Source organism: Mytilus edulis, chromosome 1, assembly GCF_963676685.1.
Source record: "Mytilus edulis chromosome 1, xbMytEdul2.2, whole genome shotgun sequence".
Classification (NCBI taxonomy): Eukaryota; Metazoa; Mollusca; class Bivalvia; order Mytilida; family Mytilidae; genus Mytilus; species Mytilus edulis.
The window spans coordinates 93302982-93315492 of record NC_092344.1 but is presented as its reverse complement, the minus strand read 5'-3'; the positions used below and the strand labels follow the sequence as shown (position 1 = coordinate 93315492).

Here is a 12511-nt window from a genome sequence, read left to right as displayed (position 1 = left end):
ATGTCAATCATTGGAATGGCCATCTGATTACCATAATTGCCTTTTGTGACTAAGTCTTAAGGGATTAAAATCGGGATCAGATATGAAATGTCCGGCTGGCTCAAATATTTTTTGGAAGCCTTGCTATAATGGTTTATTTTTATAAACTGTGACTTGGATGGAGAGTTGTCTCATTGGCACTCATACCACATCTTCCTATATCTATTAACACTTTGGATATTAAGCTTGACCTACATAAACTTGTTTTTTTCTGCCAAACATTGAGTTCAGCTTGTGATGCACAAGATTACCTCAAATTACAACACAGAGATCGCCTAATTTATTTAGGTACAAATATTTGCCATTTACCGAACTGACAATGTATCGTCCACATCTTCACAACCTTTGGGATCTATACTGAAAATCAAATGACTATCACGGAGATCTCTTCTCTTTTTCAGTTCTACATCTTCTATATTCCAAGGGTTTTCAGGTGTGTCTACAGGTAATTCTTTCATCTGTATTGGGAAATTAAATTTCATTTGTTGAAATAATTTTTTTTAAGGTGTTCAAAAAAAAGAAAACAGAAACAAATGAGAAGCTGATGAATGACTTTTGTCGCTCTTTCAGTTTGTGTTAATCTTTAAAAAATGTAAAGCAGTTTACAAATTTTTTAATTCAATAATATCAGGAAACTTTCATGCATTATAAAAAATGCTATGACTCGAAACTGCTGATAAAAATGTACAAAAATATCAACAGACAAGATATACAAAAAGAGGTAGATCAGAATACCTTCTCCTTTGAACTTGTCAACTAAGATTTTATGTTATCATACTTTACCTGAGCATCTGAGAATGGTGGGACACTTATATTATTCTCTATCAGAATGGCAGATATCTCTGTTTCCAGTTCCCCAATTTTACCAAGACTTCTTATAAAATGTCCATTTGGATATTGTGAGTCTATATCCCATGAGTCAATTCTTACAATGATTCTATCATCCTTTAACTTCTCAACCTGTCTTGTACTAATTCTTATCTTGGGGATTCTATAATCCCATGGGATAACAAGCACTTTCCCTCCTTTCTGGCCTGTTTTCTGCAAGTAGAATAAAACAATTCATAAGACATAATCTCTTTAAAATTTCTTTTGTAATCAAAGCACTGTGGATTCATAATTATTCATTGGGGGCCATGGTGACCAAATATTGTAACTACTGTATCGATAGCCTGTCAAAACTGAGGTTTGTGAGTTTGAATCCCGCAAATTACAGGTGGGTTCAACTTAAATCTAAATTGACTGGGATAGTTAGTTTTCCAACTAGTGGTCAGTGGTTCTCTCTGGGGATCACCATTAATAATAGTTGACTTCTATGAAATACCCAATATGGCTGAAAGTGGTGTTAAACATCAATCAATCAATCAATCAATCAATAATTATTAATGGGTACCAGGACTTATAATTATTGTGGCTTGAAACAATTTTATGGGGTACTTATCTAAGATTTTGCAGGTATAAGTGAGGGATTGTTAGAGTTCAACAAAAATAAAGATATCATATAGACTTCAATACAGAGATAGTTAAAACCACAAAATCCAGAATTTACTGCAAGATGATGGGAGACAAACGCATATTCCTCTTTAAGTAGTTGATATTGATATATACCTCATCTTGAGCAAAGGCAGCCACATATTCTCTCCAGTTCCTCTGTGTTATACCCACAACATAACCAGTTGGCATGATATCACCATTGTCTTCTGATTCTTCCTCATCTTTTGACGTCTTTGGTTCATCTGAAACAACAGATTATAAAATAAAGACTCTACTTATTGTAGAGTATTATTATTTCTTAAAACTAATTATTGCAATACAGTCAATACAATTAGTTGTAACATTAAACATCAACACAAACAACACATATTATCTACTCTTAACCATGAAATCCTTTTCTATTAAAAATCATTGTAAACAAACTCCAGTGTTTCACCTTCTTAACAAACTGATGAATGAATAAGCATGTTTGGTCAATTCAAAAGTGACATAAATCTTAATTTTAAAAATTACTTGTTGATTCTGTGGTCTCTTTGATGACATTTGACCTTCCTTTCCATTCTGACCTTGGTAACAATTCCACAACAACAACATCTCCATGTACAGCTCTGTTTCTGCTGGACATTCCATGGATTAAAATATCAGATCCTGAATCCTCTTTTGATTCTTCTCTGAAAGTATGAACATAATCACTCAAACCGTATTTATGAATTTAAGGCAAATCATACATGATAGGGAGGTATTTCTGATTTTTATAAATATTGTAATATTTAAAACTCATAGATCTGTATCTGATTTTTGAGACAGTGATTTATGTAGAGAAAAAAATAATTAACAATATGTGGAGCAAATCTATAAATGTATAGAATGTAGAAGATATACTGTATTTTTTCTTTTTTAATTTACATTTCTAAAAACCTATCTACACACATTTGTTTGAAAGTGTTATGAATTTTTCTTAAATGATTTTTTTGTATGGGTTCACAGGATATATTTTTCATTAAACATCGATTTGTCTTGATATAAAGGGTGACTAAAGTGTCAACTTTTTTAATTCCCAAGACAGGAAAAATTTGAAAAATTTCATGAAACAATTTCATTATATGTTTGCACTATCTCCACCAAGATTAAAGGACAAGATTTAGATTTGAAAGAAAAATAGCTTACAAGAAAAGTTACCATCTTTACTACGACTATAGTAATACAAATGTATATCAGGAAAGTATCTAAATTCCCAACTCTGTAAAAATGGGAAAAGAATCCCAAACCAATCTATAAGATCAGGTGCAAAACTTCATCATGTGCAATCTTTCTGTAAAGTTTATGGGATCTAGATAATAACTGGTAGATGAGTTTAATACACAAGATAGGTATCCACTTTTCCCTTTCAAGACACCCTCTGAACATCACAATACTATTAGCTGGTTTACATTCCAAAACTGTATAAAAGACTCAATGATATCTATTTCAAATAAATTCAAAATAAGAATACCTTTTCCTTCTAACAAAGGCCTCTTCTGAGGCATTACTTTTGTTGACATTCATATGACCTTGAATATATCTTCCAGTTTTAAGTCCTGCTTCAAGTACATCTGTGGGAAGGTATCCACTATATCCCTTTTCTGTGTAAAATAACAAATTATGATATGAATTAATCAAAACATTTTTTATTACAAACATTCTGTGCTTAGATAAGGTAAATCTTTAATTTGGATCTAAGATAAAATTGAGAAAGGAAATGGTGAATATGTCAAAGCGACAACCACCCGACCATAGAGCAAACAACAGCCGAAGGCAACCAATGGGTCTTCAATGTAGCGAGAATTCCCGCACCCGTAGGTGTCCTTCAGCTGGCCCCTAAAATATGCATAATAGTACAGTGATAGTGGACGTCATACTAAACTCCGAATTATACACAAGAAACTAAAATTTAAAATCATACAAGACTAACAAAGGCCAGAGGCTCCTGACTTGGGACAGGAGCAAAATTGCGGCGGGGTTAAACATGTTTATGAGATCTCAACCCTCCCCCTATACCTCTAGCCAATGTAGAAAAGTAAAAGAATAACAATACGCACATTAAAATTCAGTTCAAGAGAAGTCCGAGTCTGATGTCAAAAGATGTAACAAAAGAAAATAAATCAAAGCACCAAAGGCGCTGTAGGCAGTTAAGTAAAAAAAGCAGAGGCAATCTTCCAATCCCGCCACTTTTAAAAGTTTATATATGTCCAATTATTTATTTTAACATTTTTAGTAGTTTTTATTGTTTTACATTTGTAATTCCTGGTCTTTTAAAGCTTACTATGCAATATACATGTAGGTTTTGCTAATAGTAACAAGCTGCATGAAGGAATATACAACTGCTTACCAAATACCATTGACTTTTCATAAGTTGTCCTTTTTGAACAACCCTTTGGTTTTCTAGTTTGAATGGTTTTACACTAGTAATTTCTGGGCCCTTTATAGCTTGTTGTTCGGTGTGAGCCAAGAAATTAAAAGTGACAAAGTTTATGACAAAGTTTATCCAACTGCACCAAATATCATTGACCATTCACTAGTGGTTCCTCAATAACTGACCTAATCAAAAACTAATACATATTAGTCAATAGACCATGACAAAGGGGGTGGGCTAAATATTCTGGTAATGAGATATACCTACATTATTTATGTATGTTTATACTGTCCCAAGTCAGGAGCCTGTAATTCAGTAGCTGTCGTTTGTTTATGTGTTACATACAGTTAAAAGGGGTGTATAGTCCGCGGGTTTTTACCCTGGGAATGAAATTGATGGAAGGGGTGCGGACTATGCAGTACAGTACTATAGGATTTCATGACATTTTTTTTCCAGAGTTGAGGGGGGATAGGAGGGGTCCTGATCCCTAAATCCCGAGCCTAAGAACAAGAAATCTCGAAATCCCGAGGTCCCGAAATTCGAAAAATAGAATTCCCGGATCCCAAAATCCCGAGCTTAAAAACACTCGATCCTCGAGTCCCGATAAAGGTCCTATCCACCCTCAGAGTTGGGATACGATGTTGAACGAGCCGGTTTGGTCAAGTAAACAGAAACATCGTGTGTTGTCAATGTTATTATGTATTCTAAACAACTCTTTGTATTATTTAGAAATAAAAGTATTCTTGGCTACTCTTGGTTTTTATTTTTTATATGAAATAAACAATCTAACAGTGTTGACTTAGTAATTTGCATAAAAATCAGCCTTTGATCGAATGTCCGCTTTGTTTCGGATTTGGTAAAATTTGTGTCATTGCATCTATACAGTGTACATGAATCCTGAATATCAATAAAAGTTGAACCCTTCAATGGTAAAACCATTATAGTCAAGATAAAACCTAGTGAAATCTTCCAAAGATCGATTTCGTTTAATGTTATTCACGTGTGTACAGTACAAGTAAACCACGATAAAATCAATATTTAACTAAAGCACGATATATAGGAAACCATCTTGAAATGACCTTAATTGACATTGACAAAATCTATAAATACGTATTCAAATGAGGTCCCGATTGACATTGCAATGGCCCTGATCGAGTATAATGTTTGGGGGTTTACACGATACATAGCAAGTACGGAGAGACACGATGACAAATAATAACATCTGATTCAGCTTGCATTAAATAATTAAATAAAATACATCATCTTCATACAATGTAGAAATAAAATAATCAAGTATTCTTACCAATTCAAGACTTATACAGAGAGGAAGTAAGACAATGCTTTTAAATATTTAACTTTAGTAGGATGGAATCCACCAAATTCAACGGCGTAATAGCCGCAAAATAATATCCATGCGCCATTCATGCCATTTGGCAAATTTTAATGCCTTCATTACAAACATTTTCGGCGATGAAATTATTCTTACAATAGTTCACTTACATCTTCATCAAAAACACAGACGATAAAAAGATATGCTTAACTTTTTAATTAGCACTTTTTCAAATGGGGAACATCAATTGTTTTGGGAAAATCGACGATCATTTAAGGTAATGTTCCTTATATTTATTGTTTTTTATAACAAAAAGTGTGAAAAAAATGTCTAATTAGTTATAAAGAATCTACCAGACCTGCCAGATCAGAGCAATGGCACTTTTTCAAAAATTCCAAGGGGGGAACCCAAATCCAGGGTGCTCGCATAAGGCAGCTTAACTGCCTAATAAAATGACAATAATACATAAATAACAACAGACTACTAGCAGTTAACTGACATGCCAGCTCCAGACCTCAATTAAACTGATTGAAAGATTATGTCTTCGTCATATGAATATCAGGTACAATCCCTCCCGTTAGGGGTTTAGTATCATACTATCATAAAATATATGAGAAGAACATAACCCGTGTCATGCCAACAACTGTTTTTTTAGAAATAAATGTGTTTAGTTCCGATGCAAAGACCCTATCAGTGAATCAATGTTAAAGCCAAAATATGCAATCTTTAATGACCTGACCACAGTATCGTAACTATATCCCCTTTTAATAAGTCTATTTAAAGGTTTTGTTAGTTTCTGAGGAGAATACTGACATTTTTGTGCTTTATAAAGAATATTTCCATAAAATTTTGGATGTGAAATACCTGAACGTATAAGATGTCTGCATGTTGAGTTATATTTACGAATTATTTCCTTATACCGGTGATAAAATTTAGTAAATGTTTTGACCAGTTTGTGATATCGAAAACCCTGGTGTAATAATTTTTCAGTAATACATAAATTTCTCTCGCTAAAATCTAATACATTGTTACATACACGAGCGAATCGTACAAGTTGAGATATATAAACACCATAAGATGGTGACAAGGGAACGTCACCATCTAAAAATGGATAATTAACAATAGGAAATGAAAAATCATCTCTTTTATCATAAATTTTTGTATTAAGCTTCCCGTTTATGATATAGATATCAAGATCGAGGAAAGGGCAGTGGTCATTGTTATCATTAGCTTTATTTAAAGTAAGTTCTACAGGATAAATTTCTTTAGTATACATACTGAAGTCGTCATTATTTAGAGCCAATATATCATCACAAACATTCTGTGCTTAGATAAGGTAAATCTTTAATTTGGATCTAAGAGACTTCATGAACATGAAAAACATAACAGAATATATAATGATACATTCCGACACAACCATGTGACTCTTGATTATCTTGCTTCCATACTTTTTGGGGTACTGGTTAGCTACTCCTCCAGAGTTCAGCCTTGATCCTTGAAACTTTACAGATAGTAGGCAATATAAAAATTTATGATCACTAAATTGACCTATTTTCAACTGGTAATTAAATGGCAATACTTGTATTGAGTTATGTCAACTAGAAGGCAACAAAAACATAGTCTGTAATTCCTCTTTATAAAAAAACATACCCAAAAAATAAAAAAAGTCAATATATGTAAGCATGATGAAAAAATGTCCTGATCAAACTTTATGCATTTGAAAGAGGTTTCATAATTTTAATTGCAAAACCAGTCAAAAGTTTTTTATTTTCAAAGTTTCCAATGTAAAACAATTCTTCATTCCAGAAGATCATCTTTATCGGGAAAGAATATTTTCTCAATGTTATCTTAATTGCAAAACAGAAAAAAATAAAATTTCCAGCTCAGGTACAGATTATCACACATTTTTTAACCCCACTATCTTCTGGAGATTCCAAAGACAATGGTCCAACATGTTACCAAAAGATATAGTAAAATTTTATATGAAAGATTAACATTTTTTTTTATATATATAAGCCATTTACAAGGTACATATGTAATTGATCTAAGTTAATAATTTATTGACTTTAACTTTTTGCTTACTTTTGGTTTTACTCTGGACAGATGCAGTCAATGATTCAAATAAATCCATTAAAGAAGTGTTGGCCTGCTTCCAGAATGTTTGTAAATATTCTCCTAGTTTCATCACATGTACATTGATTATCTTACTTCCATATTCAGCTATTATCTGAAAGGAGAAATACAATCATGTCAATAAGCAGATATAAAAATCTTTAATCTGGGCAAAAATGTATGTTCAAGGTTCAACAAGTTGTGTATTTTTTTTTCTATGAACAAGTCCTTTCTTTTTGGGCTGTTAGATATTACCAGTCTCTTCTTCTGAAGACTTCTTTTTTTCATTACCATTGGTTTTTCATTTTGAGGAAGTCTCATGGGTAACCCCAAAACATATTAAAATCATTGGACTGAATTACACTATGGACTTGGTTTGAATATATATCCTGTATCTGTTACGACCATTGGTCATGTGCCAAACCAATGTGCCAAAAGGACAGAAATTTTAGCTATCAGAATTACTAATGTCATGCTTGTAAACACTTAAGTTTTCCAGAAACCACTATTCAATATAAGATATAGAATTTTAACAGATATTATAAACATAGTTATGCTTATAGTCTTATGGTTAATTGTATGGCTAGGCTTCTGCAGCTCAAAAAATCTTTTAATTAAAATACTCGTAAGTTGTGAACATTTCAATTTACAATAAATTTTTATCGTATGATTTTTTTGTGAAAAAAGTTGCTGTCTCTTTTATTATCCATATCTCTACTATCCGTGTAACAGATGAAATCAACAGAGGAATCTTCTTGTGAATACTCTACCTTTTTTTCGCAAGTAACTCTTTCATTGTTTATTCTATTTACCTTATCATTATTTGTTACCATGACTACTGGCAATTGACCAGCTAAATGATTGAAGAACCATTCTGCAGCCTTGAATGTACTTCTGCAATATATATTTAAGTATAATGAGAAATACTTAGATAGGTAAAAGAAAGGTCTTTTATGCATGGATCAAAAACATTACTTAGCAAATAACTTTATTAATAAAGAGCTTCAAATTTCACTGAAGGATCTGAAGCGATGTTAACAAACTTCCTTGCTGTTCTCATGGTTTCATCCATATCTTTATATTTTATTGATTCTCTACCAGATAAATTAACTTAAATTAAACTTAACAAACATAAATGCATTACATGAGATGTCTTGCTTAGCATATTTCAATCATTATAATTGAAAGTACATGTATCAGCCAACAGGAAGAAGGGCAGGTATCAGCCAACAGGAAGAAGGGCAGGTATCAGACAACAGGAAGAAGGGCAGGTATCAGACAAATTTGAGATATGCTCACACATTACAACAATCACTTTCAATCTGCAAGAAAAATATGAAGTCATTCTGTTTTTTCTGAAAGTAGTGTGACAAAAAATATTTGTTGGTCTAATGGATGAATTAGCAGAATAAGGTGGTTGTAGTGAAGCCTCCAATTCAGGAGAAGGGGATATAATTTAAGTGCTTGTAAGCACTGAAAGGTATAGATTGCCTTAATTTATCAGTGGGAAGTAAAATTAAATATTGCATCGTCAATAAAGCATTGGTTGTAGTTGATTCAACTACTATTCTGGGCAACAGGAGATAACTCCAATTTTAAAAGATGTCTTTAACAAGGACATCATTTATATTTTTAAAACAGATATTAGATTCCTGCACCTAGCAAAAGTTATGTATTTTTCTTGACAGGTGTAACATCATTTTGTGACTTGAATATCTGAGCAAACATTACATTGATAAATTTCTGGAAATGTTCATGGATATGATGTATACGTAGAATATTATGATCAATGCACTATATTTTGTGTATCAAAAAGGTAGTGATTATAAGCCTTGGAAGATTTAGATATCAAGTCAGTAACATAGGGTTTTGAATGCATTTTATGCAATCTTTACCCAATAAAACCCCTATTTGTTAATACCTGGACTGCCAAGCTGAGTTTGATTCTCCAGATTCACGTTCACAGTATGCATACTTCTGGAATTCATTATGAAATATAACAGCACCTTTTGTCTTATCCTTAACCAATCTTTTAAATCTATTGTGGTGATTCTTGCTTCCCTCATACTGTATCTGTAATTAAAATTGTTTATTTAATTGCATTCACTGTTGTTTCAATATTAAAAATAAACAAATCAGGCAAACAACTTGAGACAATGTAAGATATTTGTAATCCCATTAGATATTGTACATCTAAATTGATGGCCTTTCTGATTTTTGTATAACTTTGTATGCAATTTTAAAAGAAGTCTTGCAAAATGCATAGAAATAAGCAAAAAGCTGTAAAAAGGCATTTTTTTCACCTTCAATTGTTAATATGATATCCATTCACAGTTTAATTTAAAAAGGATATGTTAATTATCTATAGCTGTAAACCTTTCCATTTTAATGATATCAAGATATGAAGAACAGGACTTTGCAGTGTGACCTCATCACACTATTTAACTGATTTTTTTTTAATTTGTATGTTTTATAGCTATTTTTTAATGTTGAAAAAACTGGTGGTGCAGTGGTTTCTGATGAAAATTTATATCATAACTAGATGTGTCAAAGCAACACAAATGGCCCCCTCTCAAATAGTTGAAAATCTGCAATTTCAATAACACATTCGGACACAAACATGATGGAAGTCTCACATATAAAAAATCAGCTCAAAATGTGGAAGCGTATAGAAAAAAGTCTGTATAACTGTGATTTTCAACAATTTTCAAAGTTGTAAACCCTTAATTTTACCAAATAAACTTGATCTGTAACTCATCATGAATAACTAACATACCAAAAATCAGCCCAATATCTGAAAGCGTTTACAAAAAAAGTCTTTTACAACTGTGATTTTTAACAATTCCATAGCCCGTAATTGCTGTAAAAATTAGCCGAGCGGAACAAAACTTAGACTTGATTTGTAACTCATCTTTGTTTAACTCACATGCCAAAAATCATCCCAACATCTGAAAGAGTTTAGAAAAAAGTCTATATAACTGTGATTTTCAACAATTTATCAAAGTCCAAAGCCCGTAATTTCGGCAAAAATTAGCGGAGCGGAACGAAACTTTAACTTAATCTGTAACTCATCATGGTTAACTCACATATCAAAAATCAGCCCAATATCTGAAGGCGTTTAGAAAAAAACCTCTGTATAATGGTTTGTTGCAGAATGACGGAATTACAGAATTTCGGAATTACGGAATTTCAGAATTACAGAATTACGTAATTTCGGAATTACGAACAAGGGTAAAACTGTATGGCACCGACAACTTCCTTACAGGGCCATAAAAATGTAAATGTCTTGAAATACTAGCATTGTTATCATGATGTGTAATAATGAAAGTAATACCCAAGACAAGGTAGGTGTTTTTAAGGAGATTTTGGGTAAAAGTCAATGAAACAACAATCAAACATCACAATCAAAATTCAAGACAGATAAAGATATTGGAAGTCCATTTTATACAAAGTATAAGATTGATCAGAAGAATATTTTTGGACAAAAAAGGTACAAAATCTGTAAATCTGAATTCCTTGAATGTCATAAATGTGTATTGAAACAAATGCAATTTCACAAACAAGTCTTTGTACAATTTGGAAATTAGTATGGCGTTCATTATCACTGGACTAGTATATATTTGTTTAGGGGCCAGCTGAAGGACGCCTCCGGGTGCGGGAGTTTCTCGCTACATTGAAGACCTGTTGGTGACCCTCTGCTGTTGTTTTTTATTTGGTCGGGTTGTTGTCTCTTTGACACATTCCCCATTTCCATTCTCAATTTTATTTATATGATCAATGAAAGTATATCAATGATGCTTGTATAGTCAAACAAAAAAACTGCACAAATAACATAGTTACAGTATAAAATAAATTACAGTATGAGAAAAAGAGCGTTTGTAAACAAAGAGCTTAAACATTGATTACCATTTATTTCAAACAAATGCTAAAGAATTGTCAAAGTTCAATTATTTTCAAAAAATATTTCTAAACTTACACAGTGTTCAGCTGTCTGTGTAAAGATTATTCCATGAATTTCTGGTGCTTCAAAAACTTCAAGGTATTCTCTGGCAACTTGACAATCTGGGATTATATAGTGTGTCACGTTTGAAGGTAGCAAATCAGAGTCATCTGCAAAGAGTTCCCAGTTTTGTTTACATTAATAGCATGATTAATATTAAACTAAATATGATTATAGGTTTTAATCAAGTATCAAATTCTTTTAAGTTTTAGGTACTTAAATCTGTTTGAAGACCATACCAGGCTGCATTGCCATTTCCCAATAAAATAATATCTACAGAGATTTTTTAAAGTGTAACATAAATATAAAAAAAATTCTATGCAGAATATGACTACATGCATGACATGTAAAGCAACTATATATATATATATATGCTTAAGACAATACAATATGAAACAGCAAAAGTATCAATCAATTTTCAGTATTCACCATGCAAAACTTTATCCAAGATTATGCAATTCAATTAAAATAATGAAAAGTAGAGACAAAAAAACCCTTCATTTTAGCTGTAAGACACAATAGTGGTACATGTGTACTAATAAATCTTATCAGGCAATAAAGAAGCAACATACAAAACCACAATCTCATTTTATTTTTATAATCACAGTTTGTCTGAAAAGATTTACATATATGTAAGATATTTTCATCTCCCTCATCAATACCTTTGATTTGTTTACCATTTATTTAAAATCTCACCTATTCCCACATTGCAATTTCCAAGACATAAACTACTCTGACATGGTATATTTTCTCTCCTATAGACTTCTCTTACAATACTGACACTCTTCCCCTGGCTGTTCTTCAACCTCAAATAACGATTGTCTTTATCTAGAGACTCTGCTTTATTTTCTATGACCATTTTTAGGCTGTCTACATTATCAAATTAACTTTATCCTGAAGAACAAAAATAAAATATGAAAAACCTTTTATTATTTAGAACTATCTTGTTGACCTGAAATTCATTTGTTCAGGATAATCATTGTTAGCTGAGATAATCTTTTATTTCAAAATACCCTTGAACATTGAATTATTTCATGATGTGACAAAAGGATAATTCAAAATCGAAGAAACCAAGAAAATTTGATGTCACAATTAAGTTATGTAATGACCAATCAATTGCAGAGAACAGATATTTCACTAGTGA

General features: G+C 32.0%; 1 protein-coding gene across 1 annotated transcript in view; it reads right to left on the bottom strand.

Annotated features, from left to right (window-relative positions):
- LOC139495342 (DIS3-like exonuclease 1) overlaps positions 1-12511 on the bottom strand; it is a 37901-nt gene that overhangs the window by 24209 nt on the left and 1181 nt on the right. Inside the window, exons 2-11 of the mRNA XM_071283649.1 lie at positions 12064-12261; positions 11344-11477; positions 9289-9440; positions 8180-8261; positions 7338-7482; positions 3026-3155; positions 2047-2204; positions 1648-1775; positions 823-1080; positions 349-497 (exon numbers count right to left, since the gene is read on the bottom strand). Of these exons, the coding sequence (XP_071139750.1) occupies positions 349-497; positions 823-1080; positions 1648-1775; positions 2047-2204; positions 3026-3155; positions 7338-7482; positions 8180-8261; positions 9289-9440; positions 11344-11477; positions 12064-12226 (1499 nt within the window). The 5' untranslated portion in view covers positions 12227-12261. The remainder of the gene's footprint in view (positions 1-348; positions 498-822; positions 1081-1647; positions 1776-2046; positions 2205-3025; positions 3156-7337; positions 7483-8179; positions 8262-9288; positions 9441-11343; positions 11478-12063; positions 12262-12511) is intronic.